This window comes from Myiozetetes cayanensis, unplaced genomic scaffold (assembly GCF_022539395.1).
Source record: "Myiozetetes cayanensis isolate MyiCay16 unplaced genomic scaffold, myiCay2020 scf1, whole genome shotgun sequence".
Classification (NCBI taxonomy): Eukaryota; Metazoa; Chordata; class Aves; order Passeriformes; family Tyrannidae; genus Myiozetetes; species Myiozetetes cayanensis.
The window spans coordinates 21,534,815-21,559,467 of NW_026086604.1; the positions used below are offsets into that span (position 1 = coordinate 21,534,815).

General features: G+C 40.9%; 2 protein-coding genes across 3 annotated transcripts in view; one reads left to right on the forward strand and one right to left on the reverse strand.

Annotated features, from left to right (window-relative positions):
• The window catches only part of PTDSS1 (phosphatidylserine synthase 1), a 31,079-nt gene extending 21,414 nt beyond the window's left edge, over positions 1-9,665 (reverse strand). The window contains exons 1-4 of one of the 2 annotated variants that reach the window (XM_050325879.1): positions 9,384-9,665; positions 4,191-4,282; positions 2,653-2,697; positions 357-481 (exon numbers count right to left, since the gene is read on the reverse strand). In XM_050325879.1, the coding sequence (XP_050181836.1) occupies positions 357-481; positions 2,653-2,697; positions 4,191-4,282; positions 9,384-9,562 (441 nt within the window). In that variant the 5' untranslated portion in view covers positions 9,563-9,665. The remainder of the gene's footprint in view (positions 1-356; positions 482-2,652; positions 2,698-4,190; positions 4,283-9,383) is intronic. The other variant, XM_050325868.1, reaches the window with a different exon arrangement.
• Positions 9,666-9,897: 232 nt separating this feature from the next.
• MTERF3 (mitochondrial transcription termination factor 3) lies at positions 9,898-23,419 on the forward strand. Its single transcript, XM_050325895.1, has 8 exons — positions 9,898-9,959; positions 10,413-10,764; positions 12,236-12,388; positions 13,345-13,534; positions 16,674-16,821; positions 18,044-18,115; positions 21,162-21,323; positions 23,175-23,419. Exons 2-8 carry the CDS (start codon positions 10,434-10,436, stop codon positions 23,367-23,369), a joined length of 1,251 nt encoding a protein of 416 aa, XP_050181852.1. The 5' UTR covers positions 9,898-9,959; positions 10,413-10,433; the 3' UTR covers positions 23,370-23,419.
• The last annotated feature ends 1,234 nt before the right edge of the window (positions 23,420-24,653 follow it).

Genomic DNA, 24,653 nt, shown 5'->3' on the forward strand with positions numbered 1-24,653 from the left:
GATCTGGGACACACACACCATAGAGGCTTCATTAGGTACAACTTTGTTAAGTCTGTTTTCAGTATCCAGGCTCATATCTATTACTTAAAGGAACTCAAAGCCACCCTGCTGCAGACATATATCCCATTTCCAATTGCACACTCATCTGAACACCTGCATTAGAAAAAAAAGATTTTTTTCACACCAGTTAATTTCAATGTAAAAAAATAGTTGATGACACAAAAGGCTTGATAACTGTCAAGTATAGGCACAAACCTGCACTGCTCATGCCCACAAATCCAGATTTATCCCTTTCCACTTAGGTAAAACACACCTGAAGTAGTCAAAATGTACAATAAGGTGCCATGGATACATACCATAATATCTGCTTCCCTTGTGGCATATCGAAGATTAGGATCCAGCCAGTACATCACTGCTTTTACCTGCTCAAAGTTAAGGAAGAGCACGAACACCAGGAACAGAAAATAGAGCACACTGAGACCTGTAAAAAGATTCAGCTTTAAAATCAAGTTCACTCATAAAACCCCATGGAACGCAGAGAGTCCAAAAAGCTGCTTTCAAACTTGCTCTACATGTGCCTAGTTTGCACAGATGAGTTTCTACATAAAGCAGCTACATGCAAAAAAAAGCTGAAGAGACAAGTCAGATCTCTGAGCACTTAGCCCTTCATATCACCTCCTGAGAGAAGTGATACCATATATGCTCCACTGCATGAACCTAATCAAAACAAAATCAGTCTAATCAGTTTAGACACGTAGTACAAGTCTGTAATCAGGAAGCTCTTTAGTAAGAGATACATTAGGATCCATGATTGGATTAGCTCTGCTTCTTTGCTTTAAGTATTCTTGGTCTCAACTAACACATGTCTAATGCCTATATGCAGATTTCAACACAAGGATCAATTTAATCAGGCCACCTGGCAATTCTGAGCTGTGCTGGCAATAAAGAGTAATTATAAATATAAACTAATGCATGTTTGAGTTACTTTTGTGAGCTGGAAAATTCGCTGCTTGAAGCTTTTAAAGATAAATATTATTTATTTTCTCACCATTATAAATTATTAAACACTTGCATTTGGGAGTACAAGTTCTCTCCTCCCAAAGCCTTTTTTTTTAAAAAGAAAAACTTGTTGCAAGTTGAGTCCTGGTTACAGACCCGTGGGTAGATGAAGGTGTTGTTGGGAGCATATCTTTACAATATTCACAGGTTCACCGATATCCAAGAGCACATCTGGAAGAGGCATATAAACACTATTTCCATAGTCTCAAACTTACTTGTATCCTGCAGCTTTGTCATGGAAGGCAGAAAGATTAATGTGAATAAACTTAGTATCTGCCATCCAAAATAAACTACAGCAATTCTAAAAAGGTATTTTAAACTATAACCAGAACTCATGTGTTAATAATCCCTGGGTTATGCCAGAAAGTGACTTTCGTTCAAGTACACACAAAGAGTCCTCTGCAGCCCCTCCTAAAAACACATCAGGTAAACAGGTGTCACACTACTACAAGAAGCACAGCCTGCAGGTGAGGGAGCATCCTGAAATGTGGAGGACACGCTACTCCTTGCTTTCATCTACTGAACAGGTCTGAGAACTGAAGCGCGGCTAAATGAACCATGCCAGAAGAAGCAGAATTACACAAGGAAAACGTTGCTCTTGATTTTGTGTGCAGCCTTTTCCCAACAGTACAAGGAGTCAAGCTCTGACAGCATCAACATTGAGAATGACCTTTTACTTTACATTTGCTGAAACCAGAAATGAGCAGCAGGACCTGAGTTTCCCAAACTTCCAAGAAGCAGGATTCTTTAACAAGTACTATCTAGTCAGCAATATCCTCTCAATGTCAACAGATGAGTAATCAGCTACTTTGAGAGGCTACTTATTTTTAGCTATATAAGGAGAGAGAAACATTCAGTCCCCTTAAAAATAAACAGATCAGATTTAAATCAAATGTGCCTAATTCCCTGCAAATATGCAGTCTAGGATATGCTCTGTGAACCGTGAATTATTTAAAAATGAAATTCCTTACATTTTTGCTGCGTAATTCAGATATTTAAGGAGCAGGATTTCACTTTGTTAGTTCTGTAGTTAATTGACCTGTTTTCCGAACTACAAATGCAATGGATATTTACAGGTACTTTTAATGAAATTATAAGTTAAGAATATGAATATATATGTTACAAATATTAATAAAGGTATGTTAAGCTATACAATGATACAACTTAATAAGCATATAAACTAATACCATATTTTGCCAATAATGAAAAGAAGCACCCTACTCAATTGGATTTAAAGTCAGATAGTATATGCAGTAGCTATAAAAATGCCAAACCTTTTTGGGGTTGGAAGAGATGGCAGTAGGAAAGGTGTCGGGGAAGGAGATTAGGAAGCACAAACACAACAGGATTAAAACAATATCAGAATTAATGATCTCTTTTTGATGATTCAATTTACATCATCCTGACACAGTAACTACAATGAAATTCCCAAACACAACTATGAATAGATTTTAAGCAACTGCTCAAAAGTAGGAGAAGCTTCATAGAGGCTTGATGCACAATTATGTTTCATGATAATTCCATTTATCAGAAAGTTAAAATAGCAGATCCTGAAGAAGCAGTGAAAAAGTCAAAAACACATCTTAAACTTACCAAAAACCATCCTCCATATTGCAGGATGGGGACGTGTAAAGGGTCCTGTGGATAGTAAAACCAAAAGCTTATTAGCAGTCAGTCAATAAGAATCACAAAATTTGTTTTTGGGTATATCTCATCTGAGAATTTGGTAAAGATCAATTCTCCATCAAACTATGAAATATACCTGAAAATTGAGGCTCTGTGTTAAAAAAAAAAGTAACAGCAGATTTCAGAGTGCAAAAAGGAGACTGCCAATTAGTAGTGTGCAGACAAGATTTTCCACTAATTTTATGGAGTTGTTTTCAGAACAGAAGGATGCCATTTGTTCAGCAGATACCACATCTCAAGTGTCACCTGGGGATCTCCTGACCTGGTTTCTAGACTACAGGTCACACATAGCTTGCTCCCACTTAAGTCAACAAATATAAATTTCTGTGTGTTACCATAGACAAGTGGTGCTGAGCCTTCAGACCAACATGAAATGTTACCAAACAGGCCTCCTGAAGCTTCCAAGCTGAGCATCATAGGTATCTCACAAGAAGTAAAATACCTATGCTCTTTACCAGTGTCCATATAATTTACTTGATCAAACTGATTTATTAGATTAAACAGAGAAGGTAAGTCTGATGAAACTGGAAAACCTCTAAACATGAATCACACATTTAGGTAGTAAGAAGTGGCTGAAAAATATTTTCAGCACACATTGAGGACTGCTCTTTCACCACTGTGTGCACAAAGCTCATTTTTCTCTGGCATTCAGTTTTTCAGGGAGCACTTTGTGAAAAGTGTGGATCAAGGATTTTTAACATATGGGAAAAACACAGGCCACCTCTGAAGTACAAAGCTGCCCTGACCACAATCTTTCTTTTCCTGAACACTGCCAATTGTGAGGCAGTTTGGACTTGAGACAAGAATCATGATTCTCCTGAAAACAATCATAATAATAATAATAATAAAAATATAAAAAAACAAAACATGCAAACCAGGTAGAAGCATTTTTTCCACAGTATTGACACACAAATTTGTTTACCTTTTTGCACTTACTGCTCCTCACACAACTACCAAAACTTTTGTCCAACTTAACCTTCTCCTGAGCAACTGTGGGTTTGCATTTTAATGTGACTTAGACCATTTCTATCACTACCTTCTGGTAAGGTGCTGTATGTAAGGTGTTGTCTCTGAGAATTTTTAGAATGACACTTCTGTTAAAACACACTGAGGCAGAGTCCTTTTAAACATTATTTAAGGGTTTGTTGGCATCATTACTCAGCAATCTGAGTTGCAACTGCACAGCTGCAAATAGGACACCGATTCTGAGAACCTGACTTCCCTGTTAAATACAGATAAGCTATAAATAACATATTTTATTGTTATCTCTGCTCAGGATGACTGCAAACCATTTTTAGACTGTTCCTTAACATAAAGGAATTCAAAAGAGTAAAGAAAAAGTACACTGAAAATTGGTATTTAAGTAAAAATCAAAATACAGTGGCAATAAAGAGAAATTCACATGTAAAAATAAGTGAAGTGTAAACTGTGTAAACCTTACTCACCATTAGGAAAAGCCAGAACACTGATGATTAGAAAGAAGAAAATCACAGAGAGGATACCCCTCCAAATATTATCCTCTGGTACGGAATCATCCCTAAAGAGACAGAAAACAGTGTTCAAGTACATTATGAGGATGAAGTCAGAGGGCTCTGAAGAGATATTATTTAAATAAAGACTACAAGGAAATTAAATATAAAAAATAGATGCATGCTGATTATATAACAAGTTAAGATAGTAACTGCACTGAATGATTTTCACACTACACTTCTGGGCGTCCCTTTCTCTCAAGAGAGTTAAATATTTAATCAGCATATGCAAGCCATAAGCATTGTTAGAAGTCAGTGTAGAAGTAATGACTAAATTTAACATAAGGTGAGAAAATCTTCCTGCTTTAATGTTCACAGAAACATCACCAAAAGTACTTTTACACAGCAAACAGACCTAAACCGAAATCTTTGGAAGCCTGGATGCAATTTCTAGGTTTCTCTCTGCTGTTTTGGTGGTACTTCACTTGCCTTTGCTATTCCCAGGGCCCAAATGCCTGAGGTGAGTGCAGAGAGGGCAGAAGTAATGACTATAATCAGCCTTTGGAAATAATGAATATACAGCTTAGAATCTGTAACAGAAACAAAGTACAACCCAAAAGAGACAAGGAAAAATATTAATTTGCTTCTAGATCTATTAAGCCAAAGCTCTGAATAAAATAGCTGGTATTATTTGTGCTACTGCCATATTACGGCCAGAGGAGAGACCCAAGAATTCAGTTTGGAATGCCAAGGCAAACTTGACTAAGTTATTCTTTTTTAGGCAGGTAGAATACAGTGCACAGCAGCAAGATTAACCCTCACCCAAGTCTTCTAATCAGCAGACAGCTTCTGGGATACTTCCGTAATACAAACAGAAATAAACTTCAGACTACCATAGCATGAACAACTAATACTTCATAATCTATTAACCATTACAACTGAAGTTAAAGTTTTACTATCTGGGTAATTTTCATGTATTTAGGATTAGTTTACCTGTTTAAGTATATTCCTTTACTTATTCCCAACATGATAATAAAAATTTCCCAGCAAACTTTAGAGGGAGAAAGCTCTTCCTGGCAGATTATCTGTCAAATTTCTGGATGGATCAGTAAAGAACTCATGATGGCATAAATGCTCTCCACATTAGATATTTGCTGTAGTAGAAAATATTTCTCACTTAGCCAAATTATTTTTCTTTTGCTCAAAATTGAACCTTAAGAGCGCCAGAGCAGGCTTTCATCACTGTGAGGCATTTAAGCACTGTATCAGTTTAACTGTGTGGCAGGTAAAATACATTAAACTTGAATGGTTTCTCTGCAGGCCTTTGGGACTCCCCACAGCATTTTTTTTAAAACCAGCTGAGTCCAGATTTACCAGTCATTTTCCAGCAGCCACGCTGCACAGGATGACACTTTACACCAGCTATAAACCCCAAGTTCCAGAGCTTAACTATGGCTCCCTTGGCAATCCCAAGAGCCCCACGCCACCCAGTGCACTTCCTAGCCAAAGCCTCAGGCTCCGATGGCTCAGACAGCAAAACCATATTCTTCTTTTAACGCAGGCAAATAACACACACCACTGTGCTGTCACGGCTGCCACCACGAGGATGAGCATTTTTGTAAGAGAGAACAAATAATGAGACTCACATAACATCAATTCATCATGGCCAAGAAAGAAGACACTGTGATCGCATCACTTCATTGTTGCACAACCCAGATGACTCACCTTTGTGCATCAAGATTCTGAATCCTACTCAGTTTCAGGAAAGCAGTCCAAGTCATATTGGCACTACCCCGAAAATCAGCAAAGATGCTGTATGCAGTGTTAAACTGTGTTTCATTCCAAGTGGGTAGCAAAGGCATTTCATTTTGGCTTGCAGATACCTTTCAAAAGATATATCCAATCTCCTTGCCAGAAGCAGATAAGAACAGGTGAGAGCAAGAAACTCACTGCTGTGCACTAGTTAGTATAGTGTGTGCCTGAAAAAAATATTTTGGGGAGTGCCAAAAGGAAAGACACAATTACGACAAGCTGCAATTGGGAAAATGTGCTAAATCATCTCCTCATTTAGCCCCATAAACGTTGATGCTGATTTTGAAATATAAGCATTCATGCAGCAAAAACAAGGTTTCTAATGCTTGTGTGGGAGGACAGATGAGAATTCTCTCAATTTTAACCCACTTTACCATGGCATATTTCAATTCTGTGACTTTTTAGAGAAGAAATAATAAAAACCAAAGCACATAATATTTATTTCTCTCCTGCTCTTCTTGAGAGCACTACGTATATGTCAACTAGTAATTTATTTAGATCACAAAGAAAAAAGGATACTCAGTTGAGTTAAAAATAGCTAAGACATTAAATTTGGAAAAGGGGTGGAGGTGGGGGAGAAATCTTCCACAAAATCAAGGAAACCTAAATGTATAATAATCCAGTTTAACCAATCCCATTAATTAAGGAACATGAAAGACAACAGCCCTACATCCTCATAGGTCTTACTCCCGCTTCCACAAACCCTTGCAACTTCATGGGAGAAGCTACTAGTCTGTCATCTTTCTCAGTCCCGTTGTTGTGTCGCACAAAATATCCCCTCCAGCACCCACCTGCCCTCCTGCTGGTTGCCTCTGGGCTCAGAGAAAGCCACATCCCTCTCTCTAGGGTAGAGGAGGACAGGGAAAGCTGCAGCCACTCCATGCCTCTGCTCCAAGGTGCAGGGTAGAAGCAGGGGAGCCTGTGTCTGGCTCATTCACCAGGAAATAACCAAGGCAGCTGCAGCCCTTGTCAGAAGCACTAGAAGGATGTGCTTTAAAGAACAGAACATCCTCTATTCCGCACTTTGTAAAAGTGAAATTAAACACACATTTTTTTCCTAGATTATTATTATCACTATTGCTACCTGAAGATTACTGCTACCTGAAGTTCAGCCTCACCCTTATCTGTCAGCTCAAAGACAGTATCAGCTGCTCCTCAGTGATCCTAATGGAAACTCCACATTTTGGCTTGGTACATACAAGGGAAAAGCATTTTCCAAGTTTCTCTGACACAAAACAAGTATAGAAGTGATAAGAAAGACTTTAAGGGAGGCAGAATTTCCTTTGATGAAGTTCCTGAAAAAATAAATTTTACTTAACAACATCAGTATGAATGTATCACAGAAAATCCCCCGCTTAATAAACTGACCAGGAGAGCTACGGAACAACTGACAGCACAGGGGAAGCAAAGAATCACTTGGGACACCTTCGTGGGAAGGCTACAGTGCCTTTCATCCAGAAGATGGAAAAATGAAGTCACTGGAGACTCAAGGCAATAAGCTGATGGAAACAGAAAGACCAGACCTGGGAGCATACACTGTAGCACATGAGGAAGTATCTCCCCTCTCCCACTTTCTCAGAGACTGCATACGGTTTGAGTAGTGTCCCAAATAAGGCACAGAGGCAGCACTCTGATATCAGCCATTCTGATTTAGGAAACTCCTACAATAGTTAAAATCAGCAAAAGGGGGAGAGGGGAGAAAATAAAATCCGAGTAGCTTCCACAACCTGAGAAGAGGAGAAACAGAGAAGATATAAAGAGAAATCAACTGGCATTTAAACACAGGGAAGTAAGGCAGAGATAGACAGAGGGAAGTAAATGAAACTGAAGAAGCTGGAGTTAGAAAGCTAACAAAACAAATGGAATGAGAAGCTAGCAATACTCTTGGAAAAATGCAATCAAACATCCCAGAAGCAAAGGAGTATTATTTGGGACTAGAAGACACCATAGTTCTGAAATCGTTCTTGGCTCATCCTCTGCTTGAAAGAATGGGCAAAATTTCTTCCCCAAAGGTGAGTCATCGGTTCCATTAATCCTTCGGAATGATGTCTTGATGAGAATGTCTTAGTAACTCACAAGTTTGACCTAAATTGTCCCTTTGGAAGGAAAAGTGATCTGGTGAGGGGAGACAGGGTAAGAGGAGCACTTGTATCAAAGGTCTGTAATTAAACATGGCAGCAAAGCACAGAAACATGTCTCTGATTTAGGAGTTAAGAAGGGAACCAAGTAGAACAAGGGATCTGTTCAAAAATATCTTCCTTGGGGCTATGCACAAGATGAAACAAGAAAAGGTACTCCTCAGACCATGTGCAGTTACACTATTCTACATTTCCTTATGCTCCTGTCTCAGCTCAAGCCAAGCTTGACCATTATTTCTACAGCTAGTAAAAACATACATTTGGATTCTTAGAATGAAATGTAAGATTACACACTATACTGTATATGTGGCCTAGGGATAAATCCCAATTTTCTTACATCTGATGGTGAGTTTAAGCAACAAGGCCATTGAAATCTGCACTTGTGCGCACACAATGCCACAAAAGTTTAAGTGAGCCCCAAGCATAATGCACTACTGAGTCAAAACCTCCCAGGAATCACTGTTTGCTTACAGACTGCACGATTTACTCTAAAGGAAGATTGTGCAATCCCCTTCACAACCCCATTCAGTAGGAGACAGTAACAAGCACGTACAACTTAGAACAATATGCACGATACTCATCAGGCTGCACTGCTATACCCTTTGCTTTCAATCAAGGCTCTTGAAAAAAACTGTGCCCATTCCTAGCAGCATTGCCATGACTGCACGGGCGATGACCACAGAGCTTTTCCTGTGGTGTGCAAAGGATGCGGCTAACCCTCTCAGTGCCAGGGCCTGAGCCGACCTGTGACTGGCCACAGAAGTGTGCTGTGCAGAAAGGATGCCACACAACACTCCCGTCCACTGCACGCTCCTAGATCATCTGCTTGAGTGATGTCACTGCTGGGACGCCTGATAGCCCAGTAAAAGCCATTTTTGGCAACTACTTGAAATGTATTTTATAAAGACTTCAACAGAGAGCCTCGAAACGATCACCAAGTTCCCAGGAACCGCAGTGGGGAGGACAGCAGCTCTGGGAAGGAGAAGAAGATGCCCGCTCTCCAAACATGGGCCTCCCGCGCACGGGGCTCCGGCACACTCGGTCCGGGAGCGCCCGGTGGGCACGGCCCGGCCCCGGCAGGAACCGCGGTGCCCGTGCCCGTGCCCGCCCCGGGGCCGGGCACTGACCGGGCACTCCCCATCCCTGCCCCGGGAATCCCCTTCGCCCGGGGGCCGCCGACATCGGGGGCGGGGCGGGGGATCCCCGCGGCGCCACGCACCTGGTGAAGGCGAAGGCCATGAGGCTGAGGATGGTGAAGCTGAGGAGGGTGATGGTGTGCGGCCGGTAGAAGAACTCCAGAGTGATGTCCTCCACCTGCTGCTCATTGATCATGCGGAAGTGCAGGCGATAGTTCACGTCGTTCTTGCTCAGGGTCCGGCTCCCCACGCACGACGCCATCTCGCCCCCTCTTTTCCCCTCGTCTCAGCGCAGCTCTAGCTCTCCCGGGGCCGGGCGGCGCGGCCCGAGCCGGCCTGGCCGCCCGACCGCGCCGCGTCCCGCTGCGGGGGCCGAGCGGGGCCGAGCGGGCAGCGCCGCGCCCGCCGCGCTGAGGGGAGCGCAGGGCAGGGCAGGGCAGAGGCGGAGCTCGGCCCGCCGCGCCCACGCGGCGAGGGAAGGACGAAGGCAGCGCCGGAGAGGGGGAGGTGGAGCCACACTGCCCCCTTTGAGCAAGCGGCGGGAAGCGCTCTGGTGTCTGTGAGTTCCCCTGGCCCCCCTCCTTTCTTCCCGGATGGTCTCGCCCGGGTCGGGCTGGGGGCGGGGCACACACGTGGTCGGGCCGCGCCGAGCGGGGCAGGTGAGGCGGTGGTGGGTTTTGGGGGTGTCCCGAGGGTCTCCCGAAGGTTTCCACGTTCTCCTGCACACCCAGAGGCTGCTGGCATGGGGAGGCCTGCGAGGGGCGGTGAGCGTGGCGCGCCCGGCCCAGCCTCCCGTGCCCTGTGGCGGGTGTGCGGTGACTGCCCTGCGCAGAGGGCCCCGTCCCGCGGGGAGGGTTCAGGCCCTGGCCTAAACGCCTTCCCCCGGCCTCCCGAAGGGACAGCTGTCGCACAGGACGGCGGGCAGTGGCCTTCAGACCCGGCTCCTCTCCCCACTTTGGCTTTCTCCGTTTGCCACGCGTTTTAAGCCTTAAAGCATCTCCTTGGTGCTTTGTAGTGAGCCACTGCTGTAGCGTCAAGGGGATTCGCGCTCCAGGCTCTGCGGCCACGCCGGCAGCGCCTGTGCCGCTCCTCAGCCCTTCTTCTCCCGGCAGGATGCTGTGTTGAGGTGGGACATGGCTCTGTGGGCCCGGCAGGCCTCCCGCTGGTGCTGCCTGCTGAATGCGTCCCGCGCTCCCGGGTTTGCTCGGAGGCTGAGGAGCTGCGGGAGCCCCGCACGGACCTGCCGTGAGTTCGCCCCTCTGGCTGTGCTGCCCGCCGGGAAGGACGGTGTGCTGTGGAGACTGCAGGCGTTCAGGCATGCGTCTGTAGGAAGCTGTTCCGCGCCCGACAGTGCCAAGGATGGATCTTTCTCTTCTGTGGAAAGCAATTTGCCTTCACCAGTAAGAGAGGAACAAGCAAAGGTGGAAACATTACCTGATCTGAATGCAGAAACACTGGATGAAGGTAAGAGGCGTTAAGGGATATAATTTCTCACGATTCTTCAAATCATGCTTTCAGTATGTTGTGGTTTAACCCCAGCAGGGTTATTTTTTGGGGGGCCGTTTATCTAAAACACTTATCTAGAGTTCCTGACTTTCACTTATTTTAGCCCCGTAGTTAATACAGATATTCTTGTGGTCACTGTGGTATCTAAAGAATACCTTTGAGATGAAGACGAAATGTTTTGGGTAAAAATGTAGGTCTGGAGCTGCCATTTGAAGTGTTTTTCTTTTGATAAAATGCTCAACTGCAGCAGTTGAGCATTTGCCTTTCCCTCACAGATGTGCTGATACAAACTAAGATGATCGGTTTGGGTATTTTGGGGGGTTTTTTTGGGCAAGGCTGGGGGAGTCCACGCCTGAAGCAGCTCATGCAATACAGCCGTTTGAATGATCAGGAATGAACAACAGGAGGCAGCAGTGTGAAGCCTGCTTTAAGCACTGCTCTGATGAGAAATGCTCGTCCAGCTGTCTCCTGAGGAAAGGAGATGAAAGAATATAAATACAATGTGCAACTCTTCCTGGAACATTAAGATCGTGCTACCTACTGTGGAATCTGTCTTGGTAGTTCTGGTGGGTCTTTGTTTTCTTGACATGGAAGAGTGTTACCCCAGTCTCTAGGATGACATTGTGCAAAGGTACAGGGGAGAGAAAATCACTTTTCCTGAAATGTATAATCAGGGCTGTTGATCAATAATCAATCTGATAATTGAGGAGGATGCTAGCAGCCAGCCTGGAAACAATAAATCTAGCTGCTGTGAGCTCCTGACAGTGGAAGAATAGATCCATTTAGAGAAGTATTTATTAAAGGACACTGAGCTCTGTGACTTGGAACACTTAGAGGGAAACAAGCATAATGATGTTCTCTTTGAAACCTTAGTAAGAAATGGAGCTTGATTTCTTTTGCTTTTAATGGTGGTGGCAGTCAGCAGCCATTCTGCAATGGATAAAACTCGATAGCTTGGTTGGAGTTGGCTGTGAAATGCAGTTATTTTAACTTAGAGTATATTTCAGGCATTAGATTCAAAAGAGGCATAAAGTAGTGGGCTTGTTAGGTTATGAAGAATAATCTTTGCAGTAGCCTTTTTTCTGGATATGATCAGGCAAGAATGCACTTGTGAAGACATGAAAGAAAATTCTTTTTCAAGAAGGTGATGCGATCTGCAGTGATCAAGGCAGCAGACTGAAGGCAGGCAGGCTGGCTGGGTACTACACTGATTTGGACACATGAGCAAGAGCTGATGAGCAGTGACAAGGAGATGGAACAGAGGCAAAAACTGGGAGTAGAGTATGGTTTCAAATAATAGGTTGAATGTTCATCTTATGCACAGTGTTCTTGCATTTGGAACTGGATTTTAGAAGATCTGTAAAGCATTTGATAGGAGCAGCTTTGTCTTTCACAAAATGCATTTGGGTCATCTAAATTTGTTTCTTAGATTGGGATGACATCCCACCTTCATCTGCCTTGGAAGAGATTTCTGAGGAAGAAGCTGTACAGATCATTGCAGAACCAATTCTTCCCCCTCGGTCTACCACTCTCCGAGATTATGTTGATCATTCAGAAACCCTTGCAAAGCTTGTCCACCTAGGTATGTATGATTTTGTTTGTGTGGTTTGCCTGTGTCTGGAGCTTTGGAGATTCTTGTGTTTTACTGGTTCCCTTGTAAACTTGAAGGCAGGAATGGTGACCAGTGGCAAAAAGCAGCAGAATATTATCCAGGGTAAGTGGAAAAAGAAAGGGACTATGTCACTCACTAGTAATCCCATATTTCTTGAAAACAAAGCTGGCTAGTTTTAGTCCCTTAGTGCTTTGGGTTCCAAAAGGAGGTGTTTCCCACAGCTTCTGGAGGTGGGGAACACTCTGTGTAACTTAATTGGTTGTTTTTCTTTTGGGCTGTCTAAGGTTGATTTAATTTGCTACAAAAGAAAATGCAGTTCTCCATCCGTGGAAGGAAGGAGAGTGGTTGCTGTGCAGAACCTTAGAAGTGGGGCACAGTAAACTAGAAGCAAGAGTGAAGGATGGAAAAGAACCTTACTTTTCATCAAAAAGCACTTGGGACTGCAGGTATATCTGAGTTCAAGGTTGATGGCCACCTCCTTGTTGCCCAAACATGGAACACTAGAAGAAGGTTGGAGAAATAAGTATTTGAGAGGGGGGAATCCAGCCCCATATAGTAGCAAATTACTATGTGTGAGTCAGTATACAAAGGCACTTCACTGCACAATTGTTCCTTTCCCTTGTAATAGAGTTGGAATTTCTTGCACACATACTTCTTTGCAACAAGAGCATATTGCACATGCAGGATTCACTGCAAATGTCTTCCTTCAAAAAATAAACTCAGCAAAAGTGTCTAAAATGACTGCTTGTTTTATCTGGAATCTTTCCACAACACACAAGGTGTTACGACCTTGCTGTGTTGAACAGTTAAAGTATGCCAAATCAGTGCAAAAAAAGTCCTATAAATTCCAACATGCCTTTGTGAAACATTTACAGGAAGTAGGGTCTGAGTTTATTTAAAACAATTTTTAATTTTGTTTGTTGTAGGAGTTGACCTATCCCAAGTGGAAAAACGTCAAAAGGCAGGTCAGCTCTTACTGACCTTGGACTTTGAAAAAGATATAAGAAAAATACTTCTGTTTCTTAAGGATGTGGGTGTAGAAGACAACCAGCTGGGACCATTCCTGACCAAAAATCCATACATCCTTGGTGAAGATCTGGAAGCTTTAGAAACCAGGTAAGACTTTCAAATAGCAGCAGGGTGTTAAGCCTCTTGGCTTGAAGATCTGCTTTCCCATTTGGCTTAACCGTGTCTGAATGATTGTGTGTTGCCTCCTGCTTCCTTTCTGACTCAATCCCTGGCTCTGTGTTCTTGTGCCTTCCCATCTGTTGGCACTAACGTGTGGTGATATCATACGCTGAGTCAACACCTTGATCTGCCTGAAAACTGACCATTTACAAATTTTAACTGCCCATCCCTATCTCTCTGCTACAGAGGAGGAACCTTTCCCTCCTAGGCCACTTGCTTTACTTGTGTCAGCTTGGATTCCAAAATGTCAGTCCCTGAGGCTTTTGTAGAAAAATATTAACCTCTTCAGTCTTGATTTGAAACTGCTCTTCTAGATGCTACATCTGCCTTGTGAATTCTGCAGTAAAAGAAACAGACCAGATCTCTTCTGTGATGACATCTAATAGTAGCAGAAGGTTTTGGTGACACTTTTTTTTCCTGTTGTCCATCTCAGACTGAACACAAGACTACAATGAACTGATTTGCGTGTGTGTTTTCATTCACACCTGTATGGCTCTACACTGTTCCTCAGTCCCTAAAATGGACTTTTATTCTAAACATTACTTCAAATTCAGCAGTTTATTTCAGAAGAATTCATGTATGTAAATGTAGATGCATTTTTTAATGAACTCAAAACTTGTAAGTATTTAAAATTTCCAGAAAAGAAAGTCTGTCTGCTTGGCTCTTGCATGTAGTAGCTGTCCAAGGCAGAAATCTGAAAGTACAGATATTTGGAAACAGGCACATGAATAGACTCTTGGGTAACATAGACCTGACTTCTTTCTTCTCTGTTCTTCAAACCTCCTGTTCAGTAAGTGGCCTTTCAGAAACAATACCCAAAAAGAACATGTGCAATTTTTCAGCAGTAGTTTTGAGTCTAGATATCAGAGTTGTTTATGCTCTTCTGAAAACAGTATATTTTTTTTGCTATGATTAATTTTCTAGCACTTCTGTGAAGTCAAATTTGGTTTTCAGTGACAGTCCCGTGGCACTGAAAAGCAAATTTGTGAAGTAGGGACTGAACAGAGCAGTCCAATTTCTCCTTAATTTTCTGCATTACAGTTCTTCAGTAAGTTTGACAGTGGTGAATGCTTTCCTGCAAGCTTTAAAGCAAGTGTGCTGTGAAGGCTGTGAAGTAAATGTGTCTCAGATAGCTGTCTTTTGAAAGCTGAGTATCACCTTTGCATAAACAGTTCAGTGCAGATGGACGTGGTATTGATTACATCACTCTGGAATGTTTTATTGCTATGGATTCCACGTTGCTAGGAAACAAAACACAAATTTCAATAGATTTGGCATTTGACTTCAGATAAACACCGTAAAAGTCAAAACATTCCATAATTCATAACAATTTTGACAGTTGCAAATCAGTGTCTGTACTGCAGCTGCACCAGATGCTTTGTTTTACGTTATTGTTAATGATGACTTAAAACTGTTAACATGCTACATAGAACTGCTGACCCCTGTAGTAGAACGAGGGCTAACCCTGGTGCCAACACTCACAGATGTACCTCAAACTTTGGCCAAGTTGGATGATCGTGTTTCTTTAACATACCAGTTTCTGGAGTCAGGTTATTACAATCTTGTCATCCCTCTTTTAAGTTTCTTGCCTTTCCAAAATGTGAAGAAATGCTTCAGGTGTGAATATTCATGACTTGTTAACAGGAAACAAGTGGAGCTAGAACAGCCAAAAGATTTTTATTTTTCATCTGCTCATTTAGCCATGTTTCTGGGATGATTGGCAGCTGTGCCCTTGAAAAAAATTAATGGAAGAAGTATAGTGTAGCCAAGCTGCAGCATTCAAAACATAATGGGGTAATTTTGAAGGGCCAGGCGACTATTGTTGTGTTCTGATTTTCTCCCCCTCCTAACCTTTCCTCGTCTTTGAGGCTCCTGCAGCCAATTCCATCAGCTTTGTCTGGAGCCTAAGCTGCTCCCTTCTCTTTTGGGGTGCCTGGTCAAACAGGAATTGGTCCTCTAGGGCTTGTTCTTTTATCTTCTCTGTGGACATTTTTTTGCCTATGATGACTTCATTTTTGAGGGTTTGTGGAAAGAGGGAAGATTTAGTGACTGGAAGGTAATTTTTTTTTTTCTCTCCACAAGGTGTGGTTTGACACAGAGCCTGTTTTTTGCTGAATACCTGCTTCTACAGAGTATCTAAATTACTGCCAGATAAAAACAATTCTTGTGTGCTTTCATCTGACAGAAAATACTTCCATATACTCTCATATACAATCCAAGGAAACCTCTCCAAGCTGTAGTTCAATTGTTTTGTAGATGGACACACATGGATTAATTGAGTCTCTCTTTACTTTGTGTGCTATATTGCCCTCCTTTGTTCCTTTTTCTGGTAATCATCTATGATAATCACCTACTGCAAGTAGTACTTGAAATAGGATTTCACATTCACTGAATTCAACAAAGTTTGGAAAAAGTATTGAATTGGAAAGAAAGGGAGATGTGTTAAACATAAAAACTTTAGTCAGCTCGTTTTCCTTTCTGATGGTCAGATATTTGTTACTTAATCGTGGGACCATGGACTGAAAGTAGGGACCTATTGCAACAAGTGTAATTTCAGCTGATCTAGAGGTGTGTTTTTGGACAATAGCTCTACACATAGCATTGTAGGATATTCCTACTCCAGTGCTATTGCCAAAACAGGGATGTATGAGTGTTCTTTCAGCAGTAGAAATGGAATTCATTAAAATAGCAAAAAGCTGTATATATCTTCTTGGCCATACCCTATGATGATCTATTAATGTGTTTGCAATCTAGGAGACAGGCTGGTAGTTAAATGTAGGTTAACGTAGTTATCTGCTTAAGTACAGCTGGAAGGAATTAAAATCTGTCTTCAGTATTGACATTCTGCTCTGAGGTTTATTTTACTTCTAATTAATTGGAAGGGTGGGTATTTTGCTTTTACAATAACTGCAGATTTCACCCTAATTATTTTTGGCAGGGTTGCTTGTTAATGCTAGAACATCTGTCCATTTATAAGATATCACTGAGGAATTTAAGCAGTACTGAATAAATGGAGGCAATAAAATTTTCATCACTGGATTTTATTTTGTTTTTGTTCTCTTTCTAGAGTGGCTTACCTAAAATCAAAAAAATTTGGTAAGTCAGAAATTGCTCAGATGGTCTCAAGAGCTCCATATTTGCTGTTGTTTTCAGTGGAAAGACTGGATAACAGACTGGGTTTCTTCAAAAATGAACTTGGTCTCAGTGTAAAGAAGGTAAAGACTGAAGTCTTTAGTTATTTTCTTAGTAACAACTGTAAGGCCTTGCAGTATGAATATTTCAAGTGTTTGGAGGTTATCCACAAACATCAGTGATGTTACCATGAGAACACAGAGGGTTTCAGGAGGATAACATGGTTTTAACTGTGGGAGTGATGTGGACACCTAACATTCAGAAGTCCTGAAGTACAATTTTTGAAGATGACCTGCTACAGGTTATTTTCAAACAAGCACGTGTATGTCCAATTTTATTATTTGAGGTGAGTTAGAGAACTGAATTCATTACTGAAACAGCAAGCACCTTTTATAACTTATGGAAAACTTAATGCTTCTCTTCATCTCCTCAAGGTACTGCGACATACTTAACTCATCATTGAAAAATTGTCCAATTTGTGAATATCATATCAAACTAAATGCCAAATTATACACTCAGTTCACCACGAGTAACTTCTGGGCTTGCTTGTGACTGTCTACCATGCTTGGTGCTTAGCAGGTATTCAGCACCCTGCTTTGGGATCTTCAGGAGAGGTAGTTGCTGGATTTGTCTGGAATAAATGGGCAGTGTTAGGTGTTTCCTACAGTAGGTGAGGATTGCAATGAATGTCAAATTGCAAGTGGAATCAGGGTTGTTTTACTAGCTTCTATCAGCTGAACACTCATAGCTGTCACAGTGCCTGTTGCTGGCCTTTCTATGCTTGAGGTAAGAGACTTCCCCAGAAAAGGGTTTAGTCGCTGCCTCCATACTAAGGGTTGATTACAAGTGATTATGTGGCTTAGGGGACATGGAGTAATTTCTTGTATTGCCATTATACTGTGGTCTAACCAGATCCTGAATTAGACAAAGTCCACTGATCAGAAAAATCCATTTATGGCCTTATTGTTGTTAACTTGTGTGTTGTTAACTTGTTTAAAAAGGTAGGAAGAAACAGCTTGAGTACTGAGAGAGATTGGGCTCTGGAGCATGCTTTTAACTCATGCTTTTACTCCCTTTCCCCATGTACTTTACAACAGCTATGTTATTTTTTGTTTTCCATTTGAGTAACTTCTTGCATCTTAATATACTGCTGCTTCATGCAAACTCATCTTTGGTGTAGAAATAAAATTGAATTGCATCCCTCTTCCAGCTGTAAAAAACAAAAAAGAAAAAAAAAGTTTATATGAGATCTTTCTTTCACAAGTGAATTCACTAAACTCCTTTTGTGTTTTGCCTTAATTGTAGACAAAGGACCTGGTAATTCGTCTTCCACGACTACTGACTGGCAAATTAGAGCCTGTGAAACAAAATCTTCAGGTGAGTTTATAATATTAAAAGTGTATTGTGTATCCATATAGTTTAAGAGTTGTCAGAAGATAAAATTCCTGGAGGAGAATCATGCATAGGAAGAACTTAATGAAATAATTTTGGTGGAGATATAAAATAACTGAGGATTTTGTTCAAAAATTTATTTTCCTCTATAGCGTGCAAGCTTATAGAATATATGGAGCAGTATCTTGTTGTCTTCTACTCTGTTGCAGTGTCTTCCTGCTAAAAGTTGCTATCTGTTGACACAAATTGTTACCCGTTTTTTATGAGTAGAAAAATACTCCCTCTTTTTTTTCCCCCTTAATTACTGTGGGTTTTTGCTAACTTGGGCTGTCCATGAGTATTTAGGAGCAAGAAATGTGCAGTTGATTATTTTCCTCTTGGCAGGTAGCTAGTCTGCCAAAATGTGCATTTGACACCTATTGTCTGATAGCAGATGGTCGTTATTAACAACTGTTGGGTAAATAACTTCAAACCCACAGGGACTCCTTTCCCTTTTGAAAATGTAACTATGTATTGGTTTAATTATTGTGCTGTAAAGCCACTGAGGCCAAACAGCATGATGTATTGTAACAATTTGTGAAATTCCATTATCCTATAATGCATAACTATGAATTGAAATGTATAATTTTCAGACAGACTCACTGCTCTGAAACTATTAAACACTTGCAATCTGAAACGTGTGTGTGGTAAGGGAGGAGACTGGAAAGTAGCAGATTGTTCTAATTAATAGTGCTTTCTTTTTAATGAACACGGTTTCCACAGGCTAGGGATTCAGTATATTATAATGAATGTGTTTTTAAGATTCTCAGTTCTGTGTGACTATCTTTTATCTACCAAATATATATATATAAATACCATTTATTTTTAAGAGGTGTGTAAGAGAGGTGGAGAGAGATAGGATTTTTAGGTTCTCACTATTGAAATCTGCTAGTAATTAGAAGCTCTGGCCTTTCAGGAGGTCGGATGTTTCAGATTCAGAATCTGAGTTCAGACCTGTATGTCCTGAACTGGTGGTGGGAAGGCAGTACTTGGAAAGTGAAACCATGTACCAGCAGTTCAGAAGTGATCAGGTAACTTCCCCCATTTTGAATGGACTGTTATTTAGAAACAACTACCAGTTGTCAAAAGATACCGGCCATGGACTAAAGGATCTGAAGGATTATTATTTATTCCATCCTCTAAAGGTTTCATCCAGCACAATTAGAGATTAACTAATACAGTAAAACCTGAAAGCTTGCATTGCCACTGCCTATTGTGGGAATAATATACAATAAGTAGAATATTGCTGAGACTTACAGTAAGAATATTAGCATATGTGGCCCAGGGAGTTACTGAATATTAAATATGTTTGCTGTCAAACTGAGGGCAGTCAAAGCAACTTACACTTGAGCTCCCCGGTCATGGCACAAGGGAGCTGTTCCATTTCAAAGAGTAGAAAATAAAAGCTCAGGATTCTTGTCACAATTACCCCTGCAGTGGGCCCAGCTTTACATCTGCAGTGATTTAACATTGGGTCTCACTCCAGTTGTGTATCTTAATGCAGTCAGTTAACACTGCCAACTCAGATCCATGGAAGATACCACTAAATGCAAACACTTCTTTTCGTGCCTGAATGCTGTCTTAGTTGATTGGTATTTTGTGTGATGCACAAATATTTATAAAGCAGATAAGGAAAAAACAGGATTTGAAAGACCTGATTATAGTCACCTCTAGAAACAATTCCCTGTAAGGATCTGTAAGTCCTAAGGTAGCTTCAAAACCCAGATTCTAAGCCCTTCCCTTTTTATTTGCCAAGCAATTCTGGAAAAGAGCTGCAGTCTTGGCACATCAAACTGGACAAACAAAAAGTACATTTTTGCCAATTAAAGTAGTACCTGGGTTGGCTTTAAAAGTCTGGTTATGTTGACTGACAAGCATACCCGCTTCACGACTAGAAACAAGCTGCTTGTAAATGTCACTGGAGGACAGAAGAAATAGCTGAGTTTCCAGACACTCCTGTATGCTGAATTCCTTTCTCAACAACTCAATGAACTGCTTGCCATTCTGCAATGTGGGAGGAGTGCTCATGATTTTATTGAAAAAATGTGTTTTGTTTTCCTTTTGGGAAATCATAATTGAAGTCAAGGCAGTCTCTGAAAAAGACATCTTACTTTAGACATTATTGAACTGTAAAATAAGTTGATAACACTGCATATTCTACACATCTCTTTCAGGTTCAGCAGTCTTAGGTTGAAGACTACAGGACTGAAATTATACTCCCTATTATAAAAATGTAACTTGGATACATTAGCAAAAGAAGTAATGTTTGATTGCTGTGTTTTACAGAGCTCAGCAGCTCCACAACAAGAAAGTCAGTCTTTTGACAGCTTGGTATTGAAACTGGTGGTCTAGTGGTAAAGGCGCGGCGCTATCACAGCCGAGACCCGGGTTCGATTCCCGGTCAGGGCCACTCCCGGGCAGGTGGGGCTCGTTAGCCCTTAAAGGCAACCCACCTACGTCCTAAGGACCTCGCTGCCACCGTCCAAGCTCGCTTGGCCCCGGCAGATGAACCTTAGGATTAAAGGGTGGGCTCAGTTCCGCGCACACTGTGTCTCACCTAAAAAAAATCCAATGCGCAGGCTGGAAGGTGTAAAGACCTTCCCCGGATCTTCGCTCGCGAAGACTGGCCATTAAATTAAATTGAAACTGGTAAAGGACTCTTAGGAGAGAATTTCTATGCTTGTGACTGACACACGTATACAGACACTGGTTTTTGTTCGTATCTCAGACAAGCTGAAAAACACATAGCATTCACAGAAGTCGTCTTTACTTTGAGGATACTCTATAAACAAATTACACTTTAATCCAGAATGATAACTTGCATTGTCTGACTTGAGAGCTACTGGAGTGGTGGATATTATTGTGGGATGCATTCTTGTTGCTGTGTGACAAAGTGTAGAAGAATTTCACATAAGTTTCTTTCAGTGGCACATTAAAATAAGCCAAGTTTGCTCTAGCTAACTTGTAAGTGTAAAACTGTGCTCTTTTTCAGGTTTGTCAGATTGAACTTGGTTTTCAACGTAATGAAATTCAACAGATAGTGTATAAAACCCCCAAGATTTTAACTGCAAGTAAAAAGAGGCTTAAACAGACATTTGACTACTTACACAACATAATGGGCATTCCCCACCACATGCTTACTCGCTTTCCTCAGGTGAGTTGTTCATCTGGGAATAAATTGTAAGTGCTTTTGTCACAGCTACTTCACTAATATGCTGCTGAAAGTGGAGCCTCACCGTATGCAGTGAATTCACGTGTGAATTCTTCAGCTTGCCTGTGGCTTTTACTCTTAACTGCAACAACTTATATTGGCAATTCAGAAACCATGGAGGATTCCAGTGGGGAAGTGTTGCCTTTTTTTTTTTTTCTGCTGGCATGTGTTACATCATTAACCCCAGTCTTGTGAATTTTTATGTTTTCAGCAGAGGTAGTCATGCTCATCTCTTCTGATGAAGAGAGATTACTGCCTGCTTAGGGATTTGCTTGTCCTGAAATCTTACCTAAGAGACACAAGGGAAGACTGAATATGCAGAAGATCTGTTCATTAGATAACATGTATATATATAACGATTTCTTTCAGATTTGTCTACTTAAGAAATTAATTTTTAGGGTCTGAAAAGAGGGTGTAAAGAGAAGAGAAATTCTGTCCATTAAGCAATCAGATTCTCATTGGACTTCCTATTGCTGTGGCAATTGCTAAAATATTACAGGATTGAAAATAGTCTGGTTTCCTGATTATTAATCTTTTTCTATCTCCTCATTACTCTTATTTCCTTGTTCTTGGCACGGTCACTTCCTCTCTTCCCTGTTCTTCCCTTTCATCCTCAAAAACTGCGAGTTTCAGGATATGGTTAGTGCAAGTTAGTGTCTGTATGGTCTGGCCTTTAATTTGTGCATTCACAAATGCATATTTGTCTCCATCTGTACTCGCTTCTATCCCAAATGACAGTAATGCTGAAAACAAGAGGTGTACAGGATTTTTTTTCATCCAATGCTCTCTGATATTACAGCTGCTCTTGTAACCATTTTTTCTGTCAGCTAACTCCACAAATGGTGGTAACATTTTTTTTCTTCTGTCTTCTGACTCCCTCTCAAAATTCAAGGGAGGCAGAGGAGGGAGGAACAATAGTTTTGTTTCTCTCCTAGTTCAATTAGTTTGCATCCTCATGAAATCCTTTTTTCATCACTGTAGTCTCTCTTTTTTTAGTAAAATCTCTGCTTGCTGTAGCACTTATATTTTCACCATCTTCTCTCTAGCTGCTCTCTCTCCAGTTGTACTGCTCAGAAATGCAGAGTTAAATCTCTGCCTTTAAGACTTAAATGTGCATCTCATCTTCTCCACTTCCCTCTGTTTTTAGATGTTCAGCCGATTTTTTTATGTTTCCCTTACCATTGTTCTCACCTTTCACTGTCTAGATTTTTATTGTGGCAGGTATTTTCAAAGGCAGGCACTGCAGTGCAGCAGAAGACAAGTGGTTGTTTTGAACTGTGCCTTTTAGCTGTGTTATGACAGGAGTCCCAGCCACGCACCTTTTCCCTTGCCATTGTGCCATTTGTTCATTCCCCATTTGTTTGTGGTCACCTGCTCATTGCTTCCTTGTAACAATGCTCATCTGAATCTGTCTGTAACAATAAATGCTTCTGTTAGTATTGGGAAAATGCTCCCTGTTTCTCAATATCTCTTCTCCACTTTCTTGGCTGTGATTACACAAAAATAATATAGTTGTTGTATATAAACAAAAAACCTAACATGCTTGAAAGTTGTATCTCTGCCTGATTGTCTTTGTGTATGTTGGTCAGCATATTGTGTTGAAGCGTTTAGAGTTTAGATAATTTATATATAAATGTAACCTACCTGGTGTTTGACATAAATTAGAAGAAAATAGGAAAGTTATTTGTTTTCTTCCTAGATCTTCAGTTGGTCTAAAAAAACCTCTTGTTTTAGATGCCTTGTAGTCTGAAATTTAGACAGCCTAAAAATTTCTTCCCTTTGTTTCTTGCTTAGGTTTTCAACTCAAAGCTATTAAGAATCAGAGAGAGGCACATGTTTCTTGCATTCTTGGGAAGAGCCCAGTATGACCCAGCACAACCCAGCTACATCTCTCTGGACCAGCTGGTATCCCTGCCTGATGAGGTGTTTTGTACAGAGATTGCCAAAACTTCTATACAGGACTTCGAAAATTTCTTAAAAACACTTTAGTAACTCATGTAAAAAATAATAGAATAAAGTTATGAAATAAACATCGTTAATGGAACCACTCCCCCTTAAGGTCTTTAAACTTTTTTATTACTCATTTAAGACTTCATTGCTTATGAAACACTTGTAGGATTTAAAGGCTCACAGTAATATTTATAGTAACTTAAAATTTTTTTCAGAAAGATTAATTGAATACTCATTCCATGAATTGCTATTTATGCAATCTTTGTCACTAATCAGTGATAAGTGACAAAGTGGATGATGCAACACTCCAACAGAAAAGTAAATTAAAATGGATTCTTCTTTTTTTTTTTTCTTTCAATAATGGCAGAGTTTTGAGAGATGGAAAAACTAGCTAGTGACCTATTCCTTGTCTTGCCCTCTATCTTCTCTTTTCACTCTCTTTCCCAAAAGTTAGAATAGCAAGCTAATGCAGTAGTGAAGTTTTGTGTTTACCTACTTGAGCTAATGTTACTATTTTACTTGTACAGTAAAAAAAAGTACACTCTTACGCATGTGAAGCTTCTCCTACAAAGAGGCATTTTTTCAGCAGTTTACAAAGGTTTTCCTTTGTGAAGCTGGCTGCTGAAAATAATATCCTAAAAGCTGTGCAGTGAAACCTGGTTTGAAATGTCAAAAAAAAAAAAATCAGCAAACTGAATCAAGGCAAATTTGAGAAAGAAAATAAAACTGTGTCCCTGAAATCTACAAGGAACTTTATTTAATACTTCTCTCTTTCCCTTGTTGAGTTTTCCCTGCACACCAAAGAGAGTTGGGAGGTTTTAATATGTTTTGAATGCCTCAAACTTTGAGCTTTTACTTCCCTTGTTATTTTTAAATGTAAAAATGATCGCTGCCAAAGCTAAACCAGTTTCTTTGAAACGTTAAATGCATGTGCTTCTGCCAAAATAGCTTCCCAGAAACACTGTGAAGAAAGGAAGCAAAAAGATTTTATGGGAGTGCTGAAAGGGAAAAGGGCAGAGGATAGAAGAACTTTCTGAGGATCGTGCAAAAAAACTCTGTGGCTCTAAGATGAAAAAAGAATCTTTAGAAGAAACGTTTGGGCTAGAATTACCCAACTTATTGTAGTCGGCTGTTCTTGACAAGGGCTGGTGGCCTTGGATTGAACATGTTCATTTGCTGGGTACAGCACAGCAACTTGGATACAACACTGGGTACAACACGATACAGCTTCGCGGTGTGGTGCAGTCTAGATTGTGCTATTTGCGTTTCTTATTAAAAGTTGCCTGTTGCAGCCGTATTTCTGGCCTAATCCCACATGTTCAT